This window comes from Melanotaenia boesemani, chromosome 19, assembly GCF_017639745.1.
Source record: "Melanotaenia boesemani isolate fMelBoe1 chromosome 19, fMelBoe1.pri, whole genome shotgun sequence".
Taxonomy (NCBI): Eukaryota; Metazoa; Chordata; class Actinopteri; order Atheriniformes; family Melanotaeniidae; genus Melanotaenia; species Melanotaenia boesemani.
This window is the reverse complement of record NC_055700.1, coordinates 13638461-13663459: the sequence shown is the minus strand read 5'-3', so window position 1 is coordinate 13663459 and position 24999 is coordinate 13638461. Positions and strand designations below refer to the sequence as shown.

The following is a 24999-nucleotide window of genomic DNA, read 5'->3' as shown; positions in this document are numbered from 1 at the left end:
TCAAAATATCTTTGGAAGGCATATTCCGGGACCCAACTTAAAGAGCAAAGCTCAGATAAAACCTCCATCCCCACAGGGGGTTTGAGAAGAATGTCCGGATGAACAAAGAAGCACTAATGATGAAATCTTATCATATAACACAGTGACAGGAGTAAGGTCCTTTGTACAGTCAGTTTTAAATCAAATCAGTTACATGTTTTACATATTCAGTTATAGTTGGAAGTTGAATGGGTGCTGATTGTTATCTATTGCATGCACATCAAACGATGAAACCACATCAGACGAGACAAAGATGATATCGGTCATAAATCCTTTCACATTTTTATTGCTTATTAATGCCTCTGTCATTAACAATACTTCTTTCTAACACATTCTACTCATCGTGCTCCATGGGATGGAAAATTCATAGACTAGTATTACATCTGCATGGCTTGCTCAGTTTCATTCTTCCCTGCTGCCAATGGCAGCACTTAACATGACCAGTTGGAGTGAGGTCAGGGGGAATCAAGCATGCACCTAATTGGGAACAGGTTGAAAGCCACGTTTAAACAGTTGTTATCACACTATGAGAAGCAGGACTATTGACCCTTCAGAAACAAAGGTGCACTGGGATACCCAACTGTGGAAAATATGTTCAACCCAGTGCAGAAAGTGAAACACAAGCTGTGGAGTGGACATGTTTTCCCTTTCTTTGTCAGATTTGGATATTTCTGATTACTCAACAACAACAAACACACCAAAAGTTAAATTACTGTCATTTTTCTGTGAAAGCTTCCAAACATTTTGATGCACATGCCAGAGGAGACTTGGAACAGAGACTTACTTTTAATTAAGGTTCAATAAAAGCATCAAAGTTGCCTCTCTGACCTAAGCAGGAACTGATTTATGGCATCTGAGCTCATGACTTCTTGGGAAGTCATTGGAGATGGACTACTAAGCTCTGCTGCCTTTGTCGTGCGAATTGGCTGATGTTTCTGAAAAAGAAGAAATTACTTTTAGTGGCAGGACATTTAAAACTACAGAGACTGATCTGAGGCTTTAATGGCTTTTTGCAGTGGAAAGTTGTAGGGTACAGTAACAATGTCAAAGACATCGTTTGCCAGCCTTTGATGGTGAACATATCCTTAACATTTATTCTTAAAACCATATAGGAGTGACAAATCATTCAACTTAACTTTCCCTCTAAGTGCTTTTGACTAAATATGGCTGCAAATCAATGGTGCACCACTATTATTCTCAAGTGTGAGAGACATTTGAAGGAAAGGAAAATGCAAACAGGCAAGTAAAGCAGTAATTTTTCTGGTGTCTGGTCACCAAATCTCCATTATCTATATGGTTTGAATAACATTCTAAACATTGCAGCTCTGCAATGTATCTTATTGCTGATCAGCTTTAAGAATTATTCCAGCAATGAGCCAGTACAAATGTGTGAAAATCTTGGAAAAGCACGAAGATGCAATGTCTGACACAGCTCCTGACGGACTCGACCAATGATCAACAATATGCGTTGTTTAGCTACTCTGCATATAATGATGTGCAGCATCATAGGTAAATACTGAGACAGAAATAACTGTCTGATGCAAAAGTGATGCTCTCACTAAGGAAATCATCTCTAATTCTACAAACTGTTAGTGTGTTCCCCCTGTCTGCTACAGGTAAGATAATAACTATTCATAAGTATGTCACACAACCCCAACAATAAAGGTAAACCAAAGAAAAATAAATCACATGCCTAAATATACAATATATCATGTGTCCTCTCAAAGGAACATCTGTTTTGTTCTTTTCTCCATGTCTTTTGTGTTTGCTCTAAAGTCAAAGTTTGTCAGAGTTGGATTTCTTCAGAGGCTAAAGTTATTCAATCAGCGGGAGCATGTCTGAATGTAATTGGAGTTGCACCAGCATGACCCAACATTGCAGAACAGAACACACTGTTGTACAGATGAGAAGCATTTAGTGTTGATAAAGCCAAGAAAAATCCTTTTGTCAGTTGGTCTTTGGGTACATTGGTTTTTAGATTGTAAACAGCACAGCAAACTTTTGTTAGTTGGGAATGAGAAAAAGCACAGATTTCTATTTCCACATAATTTTTCATGTGTGCAACGTATTTGCACAAGGTTTTGAAAAACATCCATCCTTCTGTTGAACATGTGTTTGAAAAAAATCTGTTTTTGTTAGTCATTGGTAATCAAACATGCTAACTTAGATTTTGTCAAAGGTTTAGGCTTTCCTGAACATCACTCAAAGGCTTTCTTGGTTTAATTGCTGACTTTGGCCTGGGGTTTGTTGGGCCAGAGCAAGTTGGCAAGAGTGTTTGCTCCTGTGGTGTATTGCAGTCACACTGGGGATTATATGGCAGTATCTGGAATAGAGGTGTTAGCCTGTGCACTTTTGTTTAGGTTTGAAGGTCATGCTTGGCAAGTATTTTGTTGTCTATGACTAAATTTAATGATATGGAGGGTGTACACATCCGTGTGTGTCTATGCCATAATGTGTTTTATGTCCCAGCATGTGTAAGTTGCTTTGTATAATACATATGCAGTGCTCTTCATGTCTGCAAAAATCTCCCCTGATCATCTCTGTAATTAAAACATTTCAGAGTTTCCCTAAAATCATCCCAATGATAGCTGATGGTTTACATTAAATAATCAATTTCTGACCTAGCAGTCCCATTTACCCCTATTTACTAATGCCTTTCCACACCCATATACCTAATTTTTGTGATACAAGTAATCAATATTAGCCATGACATGAGCACACAATACTGCATTTCCATCCTCTTATGCACTGATAAACATATGAGTAGTATAACCTGATCCGTAGTGAGGTTAGTCAGGTTAGTTTTACAATGAAAGAAACTGAGTAAAGTGATTATTGGATCATTAAAATCCATATTTTTTTTCCATCTTTTTAAACACTATTCTATCAGCCGATATAATGTTTGCACAATTACGACTAATCTGTTGCTGTCCATCCATCAAATCACGTTATATCATTTGAAATATTTTATTTGAGATATTTTTATTATCATATTGATAACAACAAGCTCCTAGCATAGCAACACATTACAAGTGCATTTACAATCATCCAGTGATGGTTACTCCATAAAAATATGGTATTCCCTCACACACAAAGAAAACAGCACACAGCGTCTCAGCAGTTTATCAAAGAGCATTTAGACACACACACACACACACACACACACACACACACACACACACACACACACACACACACACACACACACACACACACACACACACACACATGCACACATGCATACACAGTCACATCTCCATCAATTCAAAGGAAATTACACATACTCACAATATTTTTCTAGAGATTCACCTTAACCCTAACGTTAGCCTTACCATAAGTCAAATACTCACCCAAATATTTGACTTGACTAGATTTATATAAAATGGGAATTGCTTTTGTCCCCAAAAGGAAGTCAAATTCCCACAATGTGACTGTGGAAACTGATTTATGATGCCACAACATGAGCAAGATGAGAACCCACATGGAACTAAAATCAAATTGAAAAAAAGAACTATAATTATAAATGACTAATCAAAACTCGAAGTGAGAAACTAAAACTATAAGCAAAGACAAGGAAGGTTTGAATGGAATGAATTGTAAGAAACATCCAACCTGCCTGAGCTTCTTGCTTGTGCTTGTTTTGAACAATTAAAGCAGAAGATTTGATGTGCGGCATTAGGATCACTGATTGCTTTTATTAATCATATCAAAGTAAAATGTTAAGGTAAATGATAGAAAGGAACAGTTTTACATAATAAATCCAGTTATTGCCATTAAAGCAATCCTTAACTTCCCACTTTAGTTGTTTCCTTGTTTTCTATCCCTTTTATTTGTTGCTTTGCTTATGATTGGTTTCTCATTTTTAGCCTTGATTTCTTCTTTTTTTTCTTTTTTTTTTTTTTTGCTTATGGTTTTGATTTTCTCTCTCTGTCTCTCTTTTTTTCTTTTCCTTTTAGACATTATTTTTCAGACTTCCTTAGTTTGGTGACTCAAGAAACCATTGTGAAGACTTACACCAGCAAAGTGAGTAGTCCACTGGCATTTCTCCTCTCCTCTGTGTATTCATCACAATGGTTCCTTGAAATCACTACGATAAGGAAACAGAGAGAGAGTAGATGTGTGGAAGCGTATACTGAGACAGATGTTATTCTATGTGAGCTGGCTAGAGATGTAAAATAAAAACACACACACCAGCAAACAAAGCAGCAGTGCCATCAATCCATTATCCGCAGGCCTGGTCTGAGTCTTTTTCTGGGTGTATGATATTTTTTCTACTTTATTAATGTTTGATTACCCAGAAATACGAACTCACCTTGATTTTTGTTACTTTCCATGTAGGGATGTGGTACCACATGTTGTGTATACCTACCAGATTCAAACAATCTCCAGCCGTAGTGAGAGTGAGCCCTCCCCACCACTGTTGCATGAACTTGGGGCACCCTACTGTGGGGATGGACGCATCCAGAGGTAGCAAGCACACACACATAAGTTATCACAATGTTTAAAGATGTACAGAGATGTTTAATGAGCTATTGTCACTGTGTTTAAAGTAAGTTTTACAGTACATCTGTGTGCATGCTTTCTAAGTACTGTCTCCTGTAATTTCAGCTCCAAAGGAGAAGAATGTGATGATATGAACTCCATGAATGGAGATGGCTGCTCTAGTCGGTGCAAGAAAGAACCTTTCTTCAACTGTGTTGGTAAGTGATATGAACAAAACTCTTACCAAAGTTAAAATAGTAACACTTGCCGTCGCTGGTCTGTTTCTCTCAGTTGCTGTGAGGGAAAAAATGGAAAGCACCTCAGAGAGCTAGTTTATCTTAAGTGCATCTTTGAGCAACATCCTGTATTTAACCCCTGACTTCTGAAATGGATCTGGTTTACTTCCATCAAAGAGAGGAGGTTTGCTGTAAACTGCACCAGTAGCTGTGAATGACTGAATGTACACATTACTGTTACACATTAAAACCTGCTGGAATTGTTCTCATTCTGTTCTGTAGCTGTGAAATGTTAAAAGGACAAGACATCTGATGGAGTAAAAACACCAGGACCAGCTGTAATGTGACAATGAAAAGCTGTAAAGTCAGAGAGTTAATATTTACAGTTAATGTACTCCGGTTGTTATCCCAAGTGCCTGACACCATTATGGAAAGGATGCCTACAGACATTTTTGTTCAAGTTACTCCCCTCAAGTCCTCACTTCTGTTATCCCTTTCAGTACCCGTTATCTGAGTGTGTGTTATGTGTGTGTTAAGTCATACTGATTCTAATCAGATCTGATTATTTAAGCAATCATGGTCTGAGACATAAAGGAAACACTGGCTATTATTCATACATACCAAGGCCAAATATTCAGCTGATTTCTATTTTTTGATTATTTACATTTGATAACCATCTCTATTTATTTGAGACAGAAGGTGGAAGAGGAGTTCTTAAGAATGGAAGCAGATGAGGGAAAAGAAAATAGCAGCAGCCATACGAGGGTAACCTTTGCTAATATTATTGGTACTCACTCCAGAGCTTGTCTCTCTACTCTTGGAACAACATTCTTTATGAATTAAATCTAATTAAATCCGTTTTTTAAATAACTGGAGCATCTTCTGATAAAATAACCATCAAGCGACTTTTAATACATCTGTGTAATGAATTTGGCGACAGTTACAAGAGTCCACAGCATTGTGACTGGGCATACTTTGATCTAATAACACATTTCCCCGCCCACAAATGTTAAAAAACAAGGACAGTGGTCCAATTAAATGGCCAAGTCAAGCTCTGACTGACTTTTTTATTGCCTGATGCTACTTAAAATCTTGTGTACAGGCTATGGAACCTGCTGTCACTAATAAAAAAAATATGTAAAAAGAAAGTATGACAAAGTGAAAAAAAAAAATTCCCCTTGTTCAGAATATGCAATGATTTTGTCAATTTCATTATACAAGCAAATCAACATCCAGCCTCTTGTTGTAGTTGCTAGTATCTGACTGCAGGACCAAGCTAGCACAGCATAATATAGCACAAAAACAGATCAATACATTGAAATTATCTATTTCATGAAGCCAAAGAAAGCATTTTCGCTAATGGGCAACACTATTTATAAAACTTGTTGTCAGTTTATCTAAGCAAAATGCAGCCATCGGGAATTAAACACATGCAGTTTAAATCTCTTAGTGCCTTTAAACAGAAACTGTTCTGGTTCTGACTCTTAAAACCAGTCTGTGTTCATACCAGTTTAACCAGAACCAAAGTGGGAGGATCTTACTGTATAGAGTAATCGCAGAAGAAAAATTAAATAGATTATCTGCTAACTTTTGTCCTGTATAGAACGTACCATCTACATTTATGAAAGATCTATGAGTGGGTGATGGTATTGGATCAGCTTCTTCAGTTGCTGTGGTGACTAATTTCTGCACCCCTGTTACTTAGTTTGCTGGTCAATGGTCCATCATGCTATCCAATAACTCAAACCATGGACACGTAATGTCACAACCAGCTTCTTTTTTTACCGTTTCAGTATTCCTTCTTCACTTTATTAAGCTTATTGATGATTTGGCCTGGTTTTCAGGTGAACCCAGCCTTTACCCACTGATAAGGACACTGTGGAATCACAAAGAAGAGCCGCTAGTTTTTGGTTCCAGTTGAGAACCTACTTTTCAGATTCCAAACTAACTTTTATTTATTTATTTATTTTGCTCTGATCGTGCTGGCTGGTTCACATTTAGGTTCAGAAAACTGGCACAATCACAGGGCCCTGGTGGAATGAAAGGGCTATCGGTGCCACTTTTCAATCTTATGATTGCTTCTTTTTTTTTTTTTTATTAAACAGTACTTTATCTGCTTAAATGGACAATTCAGCCCTGGTTTTATAAGTAAGATGCTTAATAAATTAGTAAATCAGTGTCAAATAAACAAACTTACAAATGGAAATTAAACAAAAAAAGTTATGTAAAAACTTTATTCTGATAAAGCAGCATTTAAAGCAGGAGTTTCCAACTCCAGTCCTTGTGAGCTACTGTGCTGCATTTGGAGTTGGAGATCCCTAATTTAAAGAATAGAAAGTATTTCATACAATTTATGTTTTCCTGGAATTTTCTACTTCCAGGTAAAAACTGTATAATATTAACAAATGCATGCCTGATTTGCATTAAAGATAAAAAACATACACCAAACTAAAGCAAACTACTTAATTCTTTCTACTCTCCTCTACACAAAATCTGCGTTAAGAAAAAAATAGCATACAATCACAGACTTAAATAGTGATTGGAAAACGTTATTTTTTTGCCTTGTGTTTAATGTTTTTCATGATGTTAATATAATGAAGATGATGATGATGATGATGATGATGATGAAGTGACTCTGTGATTGAACAGATTCTACATCTGGGTGCACCTCATCTTACTGTACTTCAACAAGGCCATGGATTTCTTATAGTAATAAAACACCAGAGGATGTAATAATCACTTTGACCTCTTGTATGAAAAAATCTGGAATTCATTATTTTCAAAAGATTGAGTGTAATCTTATTTTAAACAGCTGAGTGAATGGCCTCTCCTACTGTAAGTTAGTCGTTTCATTTTATGAACAGATGAATGGTTTCCTGTCCTGTCTCCCTGCCGGCTGACAATCATTTAACCCCCCCCTCATTTGCAATGGTGTGTATTGTGTTAGTGCATGTACTGAACAGGCATGCATGGACACACATGCATGCGCTTCACTGTAGTGGTCACTTAATCCCTGTCAGATTGCTGGATGACTGCATTGGCTGTGCTGTTTTTCCACCAACTGCAGTTCTCTTGCTTAGTCTGTAAGTGTGTGTATGTGTGAGTCTGTCAAAGTCTGACATAGCTGACATTTTGAGCAGACATCTGACACTACAATGAGAGGACCTTGTGTCCATCTGTCTGGTTGTGCGAAAGTGACTGCATGTCAGGTTGTTAGAGAGTAAAAGAGAAAGGTGGATGAAGAACTGACACTAAATACACAAATCTAAGATGCAACATAGATTAGTTTGAATAAGCTTTTCATGGCTGTGGTGATTTATATCTGGAGGTGATGAAAGTTGAAATCTAGGTGACTGTTTGTAAGAAGGGCTCCATGCCATGACAAACACAGGTGTATATGAAGCATAAAGCAAATGCTATTTGATTTACTTAAGCCCTAGTCATATAGTCCAACCGTCACCTAAAGCAGTGGTTCCCTACTTACTTTCCCTGAGGACCCCCTTAATGCAACTACCAAAAAGCTGTGGACCCCCCGTCTGCATCGTGTTGAAACCATGCTTGGTTTTATGCTCTCATCAGCTGCTTCTCACCATAAATGATAAATTCTAGTTGACGCCTTTCCTTTAATAAAACCAAGGTTAAGGTAATTATCAACATTTAGCCTTACTTTTTTTTTCTTTAAAATGAAGATAAATCATCTGCACTGTGGCATTTCTCAGACATGTCAAGTGTTTTCAGGATCCCAGAACACTGGTTCCATGTGACTGAAACACCCAAATGATAAAACAAGCTTAAGCGAATACATCTTAACTTGTCTCTGTTTGGACATGGCCTTGATTTAATGCACACTGGCTTTGAACAGTCAATGCTTCTGGAACCCCTTGTGCTCTTTGGGACACTCTTTTGGGGCTCCATGGACAAATGTTGTGAACCACTGACCTAAAGGGTAGTTTTCAGGTTATATCTCATGCCTTTTCCCTTTTTTTCCAGCTACTCACTGTCTTTATTCCTCCTACTGCAGGTCTCTCTTCTTTGCTAATGCATGCAATTATCTAATTATCCGTTTTTTCTAGCACTATCCAATACAAATACTGTATCAATACCCTTCCCAATCTCATTCATCCTTTCATTTCTTTCATTCTCTTTAGCTTTAGCTCTTTTTTTTTCCTTCACCTTTCACCAGACATTGTTTGAACTTCCTCTTGTCTCAGTCTCAGTTCTTCCCTTTCGTGCTTGCTTCTGTTCCTGCTGAGTGACTGACGGGAACCTTTTCTATATGCCCCCTCAGTAGCCCCTTGTTTTACCGTTGCCAGAGCACAGAACTGACTGGAGCTTTTGGCCGTGCTGGGGATGGCTGGAATTTCGAGGAGGAGGCCCCGGCCAATTTGGCACAGAATGCCGCCTTTCCCCCTAACTGGAACCCCACCGGCTGACGCTGCTTTAGCTGAGAGCTGAGACCAATGAGGCCCAGGCAACCTCCCTGCTCTGCTCCCCTCTTCTCCAGTACATAAGCTTTCAGTTCCAGACCTTAACTCCGGGTGGGATGTCTGGAAAAAAATACTGCTGTATCTTTCTCGACTTCGTCCTTCTCACTGTTTGTCTATCATGCGCTCATTTAATCATGCTCTCTCTCTCGTTCATACTTTTCTATTTCTTAATGACCTAAACATACCATTGCATCCCTATGTAATTGTCAGATACACCCTCACCTCCCTCCCCTGTTTTTATAAGGTCTTCTCATGCTCTTGCAAAATAATGAAAAAAAGTTAGAATAGCTATGACAAAGAATATTTATGAAAATGGAAAAGAAAATGGGAGTGAATGTTGGGATGTGTTAAAACCCATCTGTATGCCAAATGAGATAGTGTTGGACAAGGAGTTGGGTGACAATTGAGAAACATTGGATTTCACTTTGCACTTCACACATTAAAACCTTTTTTTTTTGTCCTCTTCTGAATTGCAGAGGAGCCAAGCATGTGCTACTACTATGATGGTGACGGGGTGTGTGAGGACTTTGAGCGAGAAACAGGTGTGAGAGACTGTGGCCTCTACACACCCAGCGGTTTCTTGGACCAGTGGGCTTCCTCTGTTGAAGTTTCCCATGAAAAAAAGCCCTACTGCTCTGGTGAAGTGGCTGCTGGGTATCCTGCTGTTACTAAGGTCAGTCTGTACATTAACAGTCCTGTTGAGAGACATTCCAGCTATCACAACTAAAGAAAATGCCAAAACTATTTTGCCCATCAGTAGTTAACAAGCATTAATTAGATTTCTTTTCAGATAACTGTTTTGATTTTGGATTGTTACTCTCATATTTCAAACTGTTTTATAAACTAATCTAAGACACTCCTCAGTTTTGCCGACAGTTGCAAAACAGCTCCCTTTGCTGATCTGCCTGTCAAATAAGATCCAGAGCTCTAATTTAATGTCTCTCTGGGGGGTGCAGAAGTTTGCTGCTCTCATAAAAGTAATGTTAATTGTCTTAATTGACAGCAGAAGAAGCCATTGATTCCACCAAAGCCCAGCGGATCCATTTATCTGTTGCTGTTGCAAAGCAAAAATGAGCAGACCACCCAAAACATTGGGCTGTGATGAATACACACGCACATTCGTGTGTGTACACACACGTCATGTTTGCATCACTTTGCATCATTACGTTGACTACACTTATTTCCCAGAAAGTTAAAGGAGATCTTTTCTGGGAATCCTTTGGAGTAGTTTTATTTGATTCACACCACAAAAACAATCATTAACCCTTTATTGTGCAAAAACCGTGTTTGTACACTTGACTGGACATAAATACCTCTGCATGCTAGTCCACACCAATCATCAAAGAGCAGGCTACATCCCAGCTTTTTCATTGAGATTGGTCTTCAGCACAACAAATAAAAATCAAAAAACTTTTAGTACTGACCACTCACTGCTGTAGAACTTTTGTTATTTTAGAAAAAAGCAGCCAGGTTTTGTAATATCATCCAATTTGATAATAATACTGATTTCTATTAAATTTTCAAGTATATCAGTGAGTGCCCGATAAAGGGCTACTATATTTATTTACTTGTATTGGCCCTACATGCACCTATTTTCTTATTGTTTTGTCTAAAATATGATGTTAAAGCTTCTTTTAACATGTTTTGTGGAAATTTGCTTGCCTTTGTTAACATGGAAAATTCTCCTACTAGATAACATGCTTACTTATTCTTGACTGGGAATGGAAACTTTTAAAATCTGTTCTTACATAATTGTCTAAATCTCATCCAAAATATGAGAGTGAACATTTTCAATATCTACAGCAACAAAGATTATAGAATATAGGATGCCCTCTATAAAAACTACTGTCCTTGTGTCACTAGGAAGAGTGACACAAGAGAAGATTAATGTTGAGTAACTGCACCTGCTGCTATACTGTGCTGAATAATGACTACATACAGTGTACTATTAGTAATTGTAGGGTTTACATAATTGTTGGAAAGTTGAGTTTGAACTCACAAAAAAAAACCCTTGAACTCACAACTTTTGGCATCTAAGCTCTACAGAGGAGAAGGAAGGAGCATGGATCACGTTTTAGCCATTAGGAGGATACATCTTCAGTGCCAATGCCTATGTTTGTTGGCTAGCTAACATCAGCAGGTTTTGTTGTTATGGTGTTATTTGGTATTAAGTTGTTTTCATCAGTGTGATATAAGTTTTGTGTTTATTGGCTCAAAAGTTGCAAATATTTGCACAATACAGGAGTTAGCACAACAGTTGTTGTCAAATGATATGATCCTCATTTAAGGTAAGTGCACAAATTTCACAGTGATTGGGCACAACTACCTACTTCACAAGCAGGTAGTGTCACCATGTTTGGTGTTTAGGTAAAAGAGAAACAGTTCAGTTTTCCTGTGTAATTTTTTTCACAAACCCCCAACCTGATGTCACAGAAATATGTGAGGTTGGTTGCAACTAATGCACCCATCTCCTTGTGCTGAAATACAAACAGCTGGGGTTAAAATGGTGTTTCCTACATTATAATGAGTCTACTTTGACTCATCGGTTTGAGTTTTATACATGTAACTTATATATATGAACCATTAAAACATGGAAATGCTTTAAAATCAGCACTGCCGTTTTTATTATTTTCTCTCTAAGTTGTATTTGACCACCCCAAATGTTATAATGACAAAATAAGCAGGTTCATGCAAGTTTAAGAGCTTTATTTCCCATGTAATAATTAATATATCAAGATCACTGTACAAAACCATGAAAACTGGTCCAAGCACACTGTAGCTATTGTCTCAAAAGAGTTATCTTTAATTACCCAAACTATTGAAAAGTTTGGCCATTTTTCATATGACCTACTTGTAACTCTACATATGTGATCTAATCCCAGTCCCCAAAGCTTTTCCTTACCGTAACCTAAATCTAAACATAGACCAATGTTAAATTTAGTCGCCACACTAAAACTGATAGATTTGCATTATGGGAACTTGATTTTTGCTCTGAAAAGGCAGGTTTGCTTCATGTGACTGCAAACTGCATGTGAATGCAGATGTATGTTCTCATAACATGTGTAAAAGAAGTAAATGCACACATATTACAGATACACAAACACAAAGCTTCGGGTACATAGAAGTGCATTAGCCTCAATCCTATTTAATCCCCTTTTCCTGCTATAAATGTTACAAGCTACAACATGTTGTTGACATACTATCTCTTTCAAAGCTTTCTATAATTTCATATAATTTCTTACTATGGTTGTCTTTTTTTTTTTTTACTTAAGCCAAATGTTAAACCAAGTGCACTACAGTCTCTAGTTTGAATGTTGACATTTTACTTTGAATTTTACATACAGTTTTTAATACAAAAGAGTGAGTCTTTGTGTCAGAAATGTAAGACTTTGCACAACTTCATAGACAATGGTGTCTGGTTTGAGGTATATGTGATGTTGGAAATTAGCATGACAATAAAAGCTGTAGTCAGGTTTCAAACTGTGGTAGAGTAACTGCACACTTTTAAGACATTTGATATTTATATGGCACCACTTATGTTTGAGCAAAAAATGTTAGTGTGCTCCAACAAACAATACTGCAGATGTTTTATTTTCGAAGGAGCGTAAGGCACTGGTGGAACATATCACATAACCATAAAGAAATGATTTCTACTGTGAAGGACACATTGTTCATACAGAAATCACTTTTACCATGGATAACACATTGTTCCCCAAGGGTCAAATGTGATGAGCTCACCTCATTACAAGGCCACTGAAACACAAGTGCTTATACATGTGTGGAAAATATGCAAACACAAGTTAACTAAACACAACAGTGCTATCACTATTTCTCCTTGTCTAATCTTTGCTCCCTTGCATTCTCACATATTCTGTCATCTATCCAGTCAGCTGTGAGCTTAAAGCTTTCAACTGAGGTCAACCAAAAGTCTTGACTTGTAAATCAGACATGGATATGGAGTCTTACTAGAGTTTTTCTTGAGGTTTAATTGATTCCCTTAGCAATCTGTTGACTCTGATCTTACCCTTTTCTTTTAGAAAGTTTTTAAGATACATAATGACATAATGTGTTTTTTTTAGTGGAGAAACATCTGAAAAGTTCCTCACTGCATAGCATATGCTCAGATTAACTAACATGCAAGCATGGCCAAACTGTTACCATCACACAGAATAGAACAACTTGGATTGCAGCGCACACATAGGGAGAACGACTTCTTTCTCTTATAAGAGATCTACTACCTAGTTATACTGAATCTTTACATTGCAAATAGTTGTTTTCTGCAGTATAAGGGTTTAAAATATTGTAGAAATTTGTAACATAAAACAGCCACTTTTTGCAAATTCACATTTGTGGTTTCACACATCACAATGTTGATGCTTTATGCTATGTACTGTATATGTATGCTTTGTATATGTTGACCAAAGCTACATCAAATAGCCTCCTCTTTAACCATAATTAAATTGGATTATACCAATGTCCCTGCAGTTTTGAGCATATTTACATGCACACACTAATCCTGCATATTTTGCATGTATGCTTGCACACACAGTTGGGAACACATGATTGTGCATAACTGTTGGCTCAAAAGTATTATTGGAAAAACAAAGATACCTGAGCTGAGATCCTCTTCCAGACAGTTTCCTACGCTGTTGTGTAACTGCATGCACATGGATATGTCAAACCTCCTGGAAATTCATGACATGGATGAAGTTCGAAAATCAGGCAGCATGATTGTTCTAGGATGGAGTTTTAAATGCGGCTGCTTGGAAAAATTGTATCTATTTTGAAGAAACTTTGAGTGCTATCAAACAATTTGGTATTTCAGTTGGCCTTTACTGTAACCAGGATGTACCCAATGAGAAGCCAGTCTTCAGACATCTAGATCTTATTCTGGATTTAGAGTTCTTTGTTTAGGTTCTTTCTTTTTAATATTTTTATTGTACTTTTTGGTCGTGTTTGCAATTTTTGGCGGTGACTTTGAATATTTGATTGTGGAAAGAGGTTTGAATGTCTTCTGAGAGTTAGTGTGATAAGACCTAAGAAATCTAAAGCAACTTTTGTTGAGATTTTGGTGTACCTTTTTAAGGAAAAGTCTGACAAAAACAATGTAGCTGTGCAGATGAAAACACCTACAGTCTGTTGTATAGTAGTGCTAATTGCTTAGGGACACTGAGATGACTGTCATCAACAGTAAAGTGATTAGGGGTCAGATGTGATGGTGACTGTAGAGGTTCACACTTTATTTTCTGAACAAGAGACACAAGATTAATTACATTACACCTTTTCTATTAGATCTATTAGATAAAAAATAAGATGTACACTTAACTCACAAGGAAATTATTGGAGCCCATTTCCTTAGCCCAGCTTTCTTGGTGCACTTTCCTTTGAACTAAGTAGCTTTTTATTTTCAATATAGAGCACTTTAAATAATACAATAAATGTGTATGGCAATGTCCTTACAACTGAAGATATTCTAGTTTTTGTTTGGGTGCCTTCTCCTTAACAAACACGTCTTTCACCAGTGTTGAATCTATCAGGATACAGAACTTGTTGTACACCATTTCACAACGGTTAAATGTAGTCTCCTCCATCATTCGTGGCTGCTTATAGATGTGTATTTTAGGCCTTATCCTGGTGGAGAAGCTATGGTCTGGGATATTCTTTTCATTCCATTTTATACTTTAGAGCTGGGGTTGTAACACTGTGCTGCTGTTTAAGAAATCAAAGCCCATATTGCAACCAGACCACCTTCTTGTTTTTTATTAGAAACAACAATATGCATTTAAGCAAACTCCAAATTTGTGTTTTAAACTCTTGAAACTTAAGATCCTTTTGGGTTTTCTTCTGAATTGTTTATTCATTCAAATAGTAACACTTTTGTGCTGTGATTGTGGAGGTCAGCTTTGAAGTTTCCCTCTTTTACTTTCGATCATTTAAAATACAATTCAGTTTATTGACTGCAACTATGTCCAGGGGGATTGGCTACATTCTTTGAGGACTTTACTGGGTAAATATGCAATATTTTAAATGTTGGTAGTGCTACATTGTGAAAAACACATTTTACAAGAAAAAGTAATCATTCTCCCTCTGTGTGTGTTGTAATCTGAGCTGCTCTGTTATTCAGGCAGCTGGTGTGTTGATTGGGATGAAAGCAGCATCAGTCTTGTTTTAAGGTTTCTGGGAGTGTTTTTTTAGCTGCTTGAATGGCTTTGAGTCATGGCTTGTTCAGTTGTGGCTGGTTTTGTATGTTGCACCCTTAAAGATCTTAGTTAATATTTGCTTATCTATGAGGCTATAAGCCCAACTTTCACATTATAAGCAAATGTGTAGATGTCCTGATTCAATGTTAAGCAGGTTTGACATTTTCAATGAGTCAGCAGCAAAAGATTTGTTTCAAGTTGTTCATAGAAAAATCAGCTTAATGGTTAAAGCATTTATTTAATTTTCATTGTTGAGTTGAGTTATTAGACTTAAAAACAAGTGGTTCCTTGATAGACAAATATGCATGCACAATATCTATACAAAGACATGTTTATTTCCAAATACACTCAATTTAGATTATTGTTTAACAGTAATGATGAATAATGAGATTCAGAAAAGATATTTTTTTGGAGGTGTGTTCCATCCATCCATTCCTCTACAAAAATAAAACTGTTTATCTTATAGCATTACCTTTTGCAGTTGGTGAAGTGTGTATAATAAATATAAGAAATGCTAATGAATAGAATAATCTTTTGCAAATCACCAGTTTAGATTCTTATACATCAGCACAATATTTGTCATGGCAGACTTAACTGAAGAGGGTGGGAAGAGAAACTGTGTTCTTTTTTAACAAAATCAGTAAGGCAGGTAAATTAACCAGGACCAACTTGTACCTATTTGAGAGATTTATCTGAATTAAAGCTGGAAATCAGGTAGACAAGGCAGGGGTAAAAATCTGCTTAAAAATGTTCTAAATGTGTGCCCTAATTTCACAGATCAGCTGTGTGTGTAAACACAAAGACTTATAAAAACTCCCAGACACAAGAGACACACATGAGCAATAGAACAATTTTACAAATCTGAAAATCATCTAGCTTGAACTTGGCTCTTATTACAATAACAGTAGTCACAGGACCATGGTATTGTTGCTAAATGAGTCTGTCACTGCATTTTTGGAGTCACATCAGACCTGAATTTTTACATAAAAATGTACTGTGTAAGTGATTATATGATCAAGCATTAATTATGGAATGATATGCTTATCCATATGTAATAGTAAAAGTTTTTTTTTTCCTTCTAAAATGTACCCAAATTACGTTAGGCAGCATCAAAACTACTCAACCAAGTAAATTATGGGGCATTGCAAAGTGGATGTATCTTGTTTTTGACCAGCACTGGTTGATAGAGCTTGGAATTATTTCTGTCTTAAAGACCTACACAAACAGCCTTAAGGCTGATCCTGCCACCACCTTAGTTGCAGTGTAGTAATGACACACTTATTTTCTTTTTGTCTGTAATGAACCTTAACCTAAAACATGACAAGTACCACAGTACAAAATTAGCTCCGAAAAACATGATCAGCACATGATATGTGAGTAACAGTTGCCATGTTTTATTTGAGACTTGCTGTACGAGACAACATTTTGATCCTAGTTAATCACAGTTCAAACACAAGATTAAAAAAAAATCCAAAATGATAATTTCCCTGTCTTAACTTCTAAAAGTTCTCTTCATGCTTTCATCCTAAGCCATCATGATTCACAGTTCTTTGACATAGCCGGTCTAAGATGAGCTGCCCTGATACAGGAGAATGCTAAAGTGTAACCATCATAGTCCATTCGTGAGCAACGTTTTTAGTTCTGAATGATTGTGCCAGGGATAGAGGAAGTGGTGAGCACATCATCTCCTTCTGATCTAGTAAACAACTTTTGAATTGGCTTTGTGTATCAGTTCCGTTTGATGTCTAAAGACAGTGTTGTTTCGTTGAGAGTGTGTGTTTGTGTGTTTGAGAGAGAATGTGAAGCGGGCAGCAGTGATAGGAATCTTTACGGATGCAAGAAAATAACAACAGCACTAGAAGGCAGTTAAGGAGAATGAGATATCATGTCTGCACGAAATCTCAAATACAGCTAATTGTGTGTGTGTGTGTGTGTGTGTGTGTGTGTGTCTGCTTGTGTGTTCAGAGGTTATATATACTTGTATTTACACTATTCAATCTATCATAGGGGATTATTACCAAAATGCGAGTATCAAAAACTTGGGTTAATGATAATCCCAGCATTCATTTGTGCATGGGATTTGAATTTTTTTCCCAAAATTTTCACATACCAGAGGAAAGCCAAGGTGAAGGATCGGTGAAGGCTTCCACATTTAAAGTACTGCTGAGGGAGGATTCAGCAACATAAGACTAAATTGTGCATAAAGCCATTAATAGATGCTGCCTGCTTGTACACAATAAGTTAGTTGCCTCATGTCTTCCTCACAGAATGTACATGCGTGCTTGTTCATTGTGAGAAAGACCCACACTAATTTTTAGGGTCATGAAATTCAAATTCCATCATTCCTTAACATAAATATGAGGTTATGTACAAATGAATAATAAGAACACTTTGAAAATGCAGGGGGTGCCCACATTTGATCCAACAAAGCGGCCAGTTGTCACGTGCTCTAAAGCTTGAACAAGTAAGCAGAAAAGGGGAATGAAAATGGTCTTAAGGACGCAGAATAATTAAAGAAAGCAAGGACACAAATGACAGATAGATGGACAAATGGAGTTCTGGAGGTCAACTGATTCTTCTTGCATTCAAAACAAAATATATGAGTGGTTAAAAAATTATTGTGAAAGCAGAAAATCATTCCCAAACCACTCGTATGGCCCATACCCACCTTAAAATGTTCTCAAATGAGCAATTTGGTCCAATTAAATTATTATAACCACATCATGAATGTGTGACGCTATGAAGTCAAGATATATTAATGATCAGAAAATTTGTCGATGTGACATTTAAGACACCTTTAGGTCCTCCGTTTTTTCTAATCAAGCTGGTACAGTTACATAGCTATGCAGAAACACATGGTCAAACACACACACACACACACACACACATAGTATCTGTGCTGACTCCATATAGGATTATAGGGTAGGTCCATATGGGACTGAAATGTATTACTGCTGTCTTGGTGAAGCTGAACATAATGTTCCCCCACTACTTTACTGTGGAACACAGTGAGCCAGCTCAACATGCTCTGGGGGAATTGGAGTAAAGAACTGGTCCTAGCCACTAACCTGTGTGTGTTTGTGTGTGTGTGTCTGTGTGAGCATGTTTTACTATATTCTTGTGTTCCAAGCACCCAAAGTCCACTATACCCATGGGATCCTATAGTTTTAAGGGAACCACTGTGCTGAACCCAACAAATTTAAAATACCCATTAAAAGGATAAAACTTGGTTTGGATATTAGGGTCAGAATTAGGTTATTCATTCTGGTTTCATAGTTAAAATAAAGGGCTACATAACGCATCCTGTCAGTGGTAGACTTTAGTAAAATCTGAGTATAGGGATGTATACACAAGCACAGTCACCATCAACATCTTTCAACCCCCACTTCATTGGATTCCCAATGCAAGAGGGGTTAAATAATTGCTGGTAAATGTATGTTTACTGCTGCCCTGCCTTTACATGTGTCAATGAATTTGTAATAGAGGTGTGTTTGGATTTGATTTCAAACCTTAACAAAAAACAACAAACCAGGTGATTTCTCCAGAGAGGCCTGGTGCCCAGGCAGTCTTTGATGCAACTCCTTGGAGAACACTAACCTTTAATTATACAAAAGCAACAGAAGGGATAGCAGTTTAGTCCTTTCATGCTGCAAGAGGTCACCTATATGTAAAGTTCAACTATCTTGGGAAATAAAACAAAGCTATATGCACAAGGTCTAAACTGAATACTCCTCACCACATCCATCTTTAGCTAAATATCATTTTAAGGGCAAGGAAGGGAGGAAGAAAAGCACTGTAAAAGAAATTATCCTTGCTAGTAAAACAAGGAAACAATAACCGCTTATGTCTTAAGTTCTAAAGAAGCAGATGATGTGTGTTTGTGTATTTAAGTGGAGAAGACATGCATTCTGTATAACTATCAGTACAGAGGATACAAGCACTTTTACACATGCTTTCCTCTCAACATACATGCAAATAAGTATATGAGAAACTTGCACACAGGCTGGAACTCTTTCTCACACACTGAGAAATGTTCAGAAAAACAAAACCTCATACAGTAGCACAGCCTTTGCTTTTAAGAGTGCAGGAAAGCCAGCTTCTCTGGCACTTTCTCTCCCTCTAGCATTCCCTACAAACCGCACAGTCCTTGTCAGGCACAGTGCCACTGACATAAGCGTGTGGTTTAGTTAAAAGGAGACCTCAGGGATGGCGTTTCATTTTCTCCTTTACTTTTCAGTTATTATTGTGGCCCTGCAATGTAGAAACCTCATCGAAGCCCATGTATATCTTCATGGCAGCAATTCCCCCACCCCCCATATCTGTTAATATGCTGGGTTTTCGCACTGTTTTATTGAACACACAAGGCCACTGACTGAAGGACATTTAAATTATCTGCAAACCAATCGGTTCCCAACTTTAGTGGCATTGTACACTAAGGATCGATGATACATCAACTGGCTGATATATTGGGAGGATATTTGCGTTTTTTTACTGGTATCAGCATCGGCCAATACACGGGTTGGAATGATTTACAGAAAGGTGTCCACAGGCAGCTCTGTGTTGTTGGAGACACAGCAGTCACGAGCAGAGCAAGCATTACTCCTTCCCCACTTGCAGACTCCTGATGGAAATCCTGCTGCATCCCCTCAAAAACAATGTTAAGTTTTAAACTTAGTGCACTGAAGAAAATTATATTTGTTATGAAATAATCTTGTATGCCATTGGCCTTTTCAGATCTCTGACAGCAGAATGATTTCACGCAGCAGCTGATCGATCAGGAGTAAAAACTCCAATGAGTTCTAAACTTGTTTTATTCTATGAAGTCTGGAAGTGGCTTGCAGCGCAAAGCTGAGGCCACACATGAGGCAAAGCTGTGCGGTAGGAGAAGAGACGTGATCTGCGTTGGCTGTGACTTCTAAATAGTTGTTTTTTGCCTCATAGTAAATAGTGTAGATTGTCATGACATTATAAATATTCTTGCCTTCTTTCCATGTACATGTGCTACTTTGCGTACGATTGCAGCGTTCATGTCTTTGATACAACTGCAATGTGGAGAGAAGGAAAAAATATTTCTGGCTCATAATCTCTGCTGCATGCTAACTGCAGAAACTCCTCTGAGGTTTTTAGTGCACGTCTTGATTATATGCACCTTTATTCCTGCACTGTCCAGTATGATGTACAACACAGCATCGATTCATCTCTGCATCCCACCCTTTACAGAATACTTCAGTATTATCTGATCCAGAATGTTGGGAGTCTAAAAATAAACAGCGCAAAATCCTGTGTGGTGAAAATAATCACCTGTGGCCGGAATATGATGATATTATTTCTGTTCTTTAGATACTAAATATTATAACTTTTTTACGAAAATTCACATAGTTTTAGCAAACGTCAGGCACCAGCAAGGCTTCATGATTTTATTTGACAGTTATTGAATATGCACATTTCAAAATGACCATCTTGGTCATTCTTTTGTTAAATGAATCTAATATATAAAATCAAAGATTTAGTACAAAGAGATATTCATGACTTCAGATTTAACCAGATTTAAGGTAAAACCAAAAGTGAGCATTCCTGTAAGGTGCAGATGAGAGAACAGCAGCTGTGCACTCATCGGTGGTTCTCTAAACGTTCAGACTGCAGCGGCTGCTTTTCACTTCATACTTGTTATTCGTGTTATTCGGTATTTAATAGGAATTCCTCAGCAGGAGCAGGAGACTGATGAAGAGGAGCAGTTCATGCAGCTGGATCCTTACCTACAGGAGACGGTACAGGCTGTTTCCTCCATTATAACCAGCAGCTCCTAAATTGGATTAACAACTTTCAGAACTTTCGTTTTTAATAAATGTTTCTTTAAAAAAAAAAAAACAACCAAACGAAAAAAAAAAAAAAACAGACTTCTAACATTGTTAGTATTGTCATTTATATGATGTAAATTGAGGGAAAAAAAGCATTTCAGCTTAAGAAAATCGGCAGCCCGTATCGGCCACCGGCCAAGGCTGAAAAAAATTTTGGTATCGGCATCAACCCCAAAAAAATCCATTTCGATCAATCGGTTGTTCAATTGGTTGTTCACTCACTAAACCCACTCATTTCTCATCTGATGATACATGGGCAAACTGCATAGCTGCACCCACTTACCAACTTTTTCAGCTCTGTTCCTAGTAGGCCATGCAAGTCGCCTATCATTAGCCTCAGACCAATGAGACGGTGGGCTTCAGTAGGTATGGGTGGGTCTGAGTGACAGGACATTACCTCACACACCAGGCGCTCACCAGCATTCCAGTAAACCATGGGATGGTGCTTGGAAACTCATACTTGTTTCTCTCTGTTTCCCTTTTTCTCCTTCTTGCCACAAATGCCTCACAGATGCTCATTCCTGCTTACCAAGCTCAAGTTTTAGATTTGTATACATGCCTTAAACAAAGAGAGAGAGAGAGAGGGGGGTGGTGGAAAAAAACACCTCTTTAAAATTAATAAGAGGTGTTATGACAGACTAAATAGTTTTACTAAATCGTCCCCTTAATTTGCATGTGTCAAAAAATTTGATAAATCCAAAAAAAAAAAAAAAAAAACTGTCAGTGCCCAACTTTGCAGAGTTATATGACAGGTTCAGGAGAAGACAAAAAGCTTTGAAACACTCAGCAGGTGTTCTTGTACCCTGCTGTGTGTGACTCAGAATGGATAAGCTGTTTAGTTGAAGTGAGTTAGCTGTCACTGACAATAAAAAAAACAAAAAATCCTCTTCAAGACAGAATTCACTTTGCTTTTTTATTGACTATTTTTGCCACTTCCATGACTGTTGATGTAATACATTTTCAGTGTTTAACAAAGCTTTTAGGTGTGAGTTGGCCTTATAAAAAAAACAGAATAAAACTACTTAATCTTTAAAATAAATCATTTTCCATCTTTCTGTGTTGTGTTTTCTATAATCCAAAGTAATAGGAAATGAGTAAAGAGAGTCCCCAAATTTGTGAGTGGTTCACTTTTTTTTGGAAGATATAGAAAGGACTCCTAAATGTCTACCAGACTTTCAAGAACATATGGCCCATGTTTGTGGGTGTGTCATTGAGATTTATTGATTTGCATCCATAATAGGACATTTTGAAAACCTAGAGGCGTCAACATTGGTATTCAAGCCAAGGTGGGTGCAGCATGTGCACAACATGTGTATTAGAGTTCATATTAGAGTTTGTACCTGTTTGTTTTTAAGTGCACCTTGGCACCATGAGAAAAGGGTGTTGTTGAGTTACATTAGGCTATTAAAGTGATTATTATTGTCATAACTCTGCCTCTGCTAACAGCTCCCCTCTGTGTTTCCTTCTTTTCAAGTTGATGTTTTGCTTTATGTTCTTGGTGAATGGTTTTACAGTATCGACATAACTTTAGGGTAGCGAGTCTGACAGTTGCACTCTCACTTTCTCTTTATCCCATTTGGTTTCCCCTTGGCTTAGGACACGTAGCTCCCCTTTTATCTGAAGTGGTGATTTACAAACACCAGTTTGTGTCTACAGACCTGGGGTTGGCTGTTGCCAGTTTGACTAGCCAGCTGGTAAATATTAAGACCATGTGTGTAACTATGTGTGTGATTTTGTTTGTGTGTGTTTTTGAGTTAGGGAACTGAACTCATCTCCAGTGTTGCTGTGATTGTTTTTTAAGGAAGACAACAATTTGATTCCTTGTAACAGGCATCTCTGTATTTAACTTTTGCAAGTGGAATAGCAACTGCCTTTAATAAAAACAAAAGGCTTCTAATAACAATGTTTTGAAAGAAAAGTAACCAAGAAAATAATGTTTTCCATTGACTGATGTAGTATAATGTCCAACAAAGTACACATTTGGAGGGAATTAGGGAAGAGGGTGAAGTAGCTCAAATATAAAATTTTAAGTGGGAGTTCCAACTGTGTAATTTTTGTTCTTCTATATAACTTTAAAAAGTAGTTCTTTAGATATGTTTACCCCCTACAACTGGGCCCGTGTTAAGATTTAGCAAAAGAATCAATTTTCTTTGACTTAGAAAAAAGACACCTCTACAACTCCAGTTGAAATTGATTTCTGCACTCCTATAATAAAATGGACATTATCAAAGAAATTATAGCCTAAGATGGCTGTTGTTACTGTGGTAACCAAGACAATGGACAAAAACTTTGTTATCAGTATTATTTAGCATAATTTATATATATATATATGTGGAGAGAACCACATGCAAATTCCTATGTTGGTTTTCTTGCAAACATGAATATTTGTCTGCAGGGGTGTCTTAGAATAACATGACAAATAAGTAACAGTTTGTCTCAAGAGGCAAGTTGATTGGGATATTTACAGAATTTCACATAATTGTTAAGGTCTAAATTATTTTGGAAATTATTTGGTAGGCCAAATAAGGGTAGGTATTGGTAAATGACATTTACTTTCCTCATTGCAAAATAAGAGATTTTGTGTGTTGTTTAGTGCTTCTGCTACATTTGCTAAGTTGGGTAATTGTATTGATAATTGTTTCCAAATGTTGTGAACTTGCCAGTTCTGTGTAAAATGATCAAGTTTTGTTACTCAAACTGTGATGAAGCGAGTGCTATTAATCCTTTTATACTTTCATCCTTCTCAACTCTGCATAAATCAATGCACGAGCCTTTTACTGTCCTTGGGGACTTAATGTTGAGAATACATTCACTCTGCTTCTTGAATAACACCTGTTATAGTGCAAATGAGAAGCAAGAATTTTGATCTATAATATCAGCCTGAAGAACATTGGTCAGCTGTTAAAAAAAAAAAAGAACTTGCCCAGATTTTATACACTTCTTTGTAACATCAGTGCATTTAAACCAAACATCTAGATGAATATATGGTGAGAATTAAAACTGGGCGATTTAAATCTAATTTTATATCTCGATATTTTTTTTACCTGAATCATGATATACAATATATAAATGTAAATTTTTTCATCTAGTAGCCAAAGAGACAGTTCTAATTTACAGCTTTGAGTGCTAAATGCAGTTTTATTAAGGATCAGCAGCACATGTGCATTAAAACAGTTGACAGAAATTAAAGTAGCTGTATATTAAATTAAAACCAGAATTACCAGAATTTTCAGTTTCTCTTGCATTCCACCCTCCCCCTACCACACTTAGGCCATGTTTACAGTACAACTCTGAGACAGCAAAACACAAAAGTATTGTTGTGTTCTTGCCTCTTGCTTACATGGTAACAGAGCTTTGGGTGGATAAAGCTGCAAAGATTTGACAACGGCCTTCAGGGTGAAATTGCCTACAATGCAAGTCCTGTCAATGTAAACTGGAAGTGGAATCTTTTAGCAACAATGACATGTTTCACATCATCTTGCAGTTTCAGATTCTGCTTAATGCATGAGAAGCACAATAACAACAATGGCAGACCTCTGTGTCACGATTGTGCTGCTACATCTTTTTAAATTATTTAGTCTGTTAAAGCAAAACCTGTTATTAGTAGAGTATTTATGCCATCAGCGAAGACACATAGGTTACATGTGCCAGATAACTAGTGGTCGACACTTAACGCTTCTATTGCTGTGTTGTGTTT

General features: G+C 37.2%; 1 protein-coding gene across 1 annotated transcript in view; it reads left to right on the top strand.

Annotated features, from left to right (window-relative positions):
- pappaa (pregnancy-associated plasma protein A, pappalysin 1a) overlaps positions 1-24999 on the top strand; it is a 106375-nt gene that overhangs the window by 34229 nt on the left and 47147 nt on the right. Inside the window, exons 8-10 of the mRNA XM_041970559.1 lie at positions 4378-4506; positions 4648-4739; positions 9721-9917. Of these exons, the coding sequence (XP_041826493.1) occupies positions 4378-4506; positions 4648-4739; positions 9721-9917 (418 nt within the window). The remainder of the gene's footprint in view (positions 1-4377; positions 4507-4647; positions 4740-9720; positions 9918-24999) is intronic.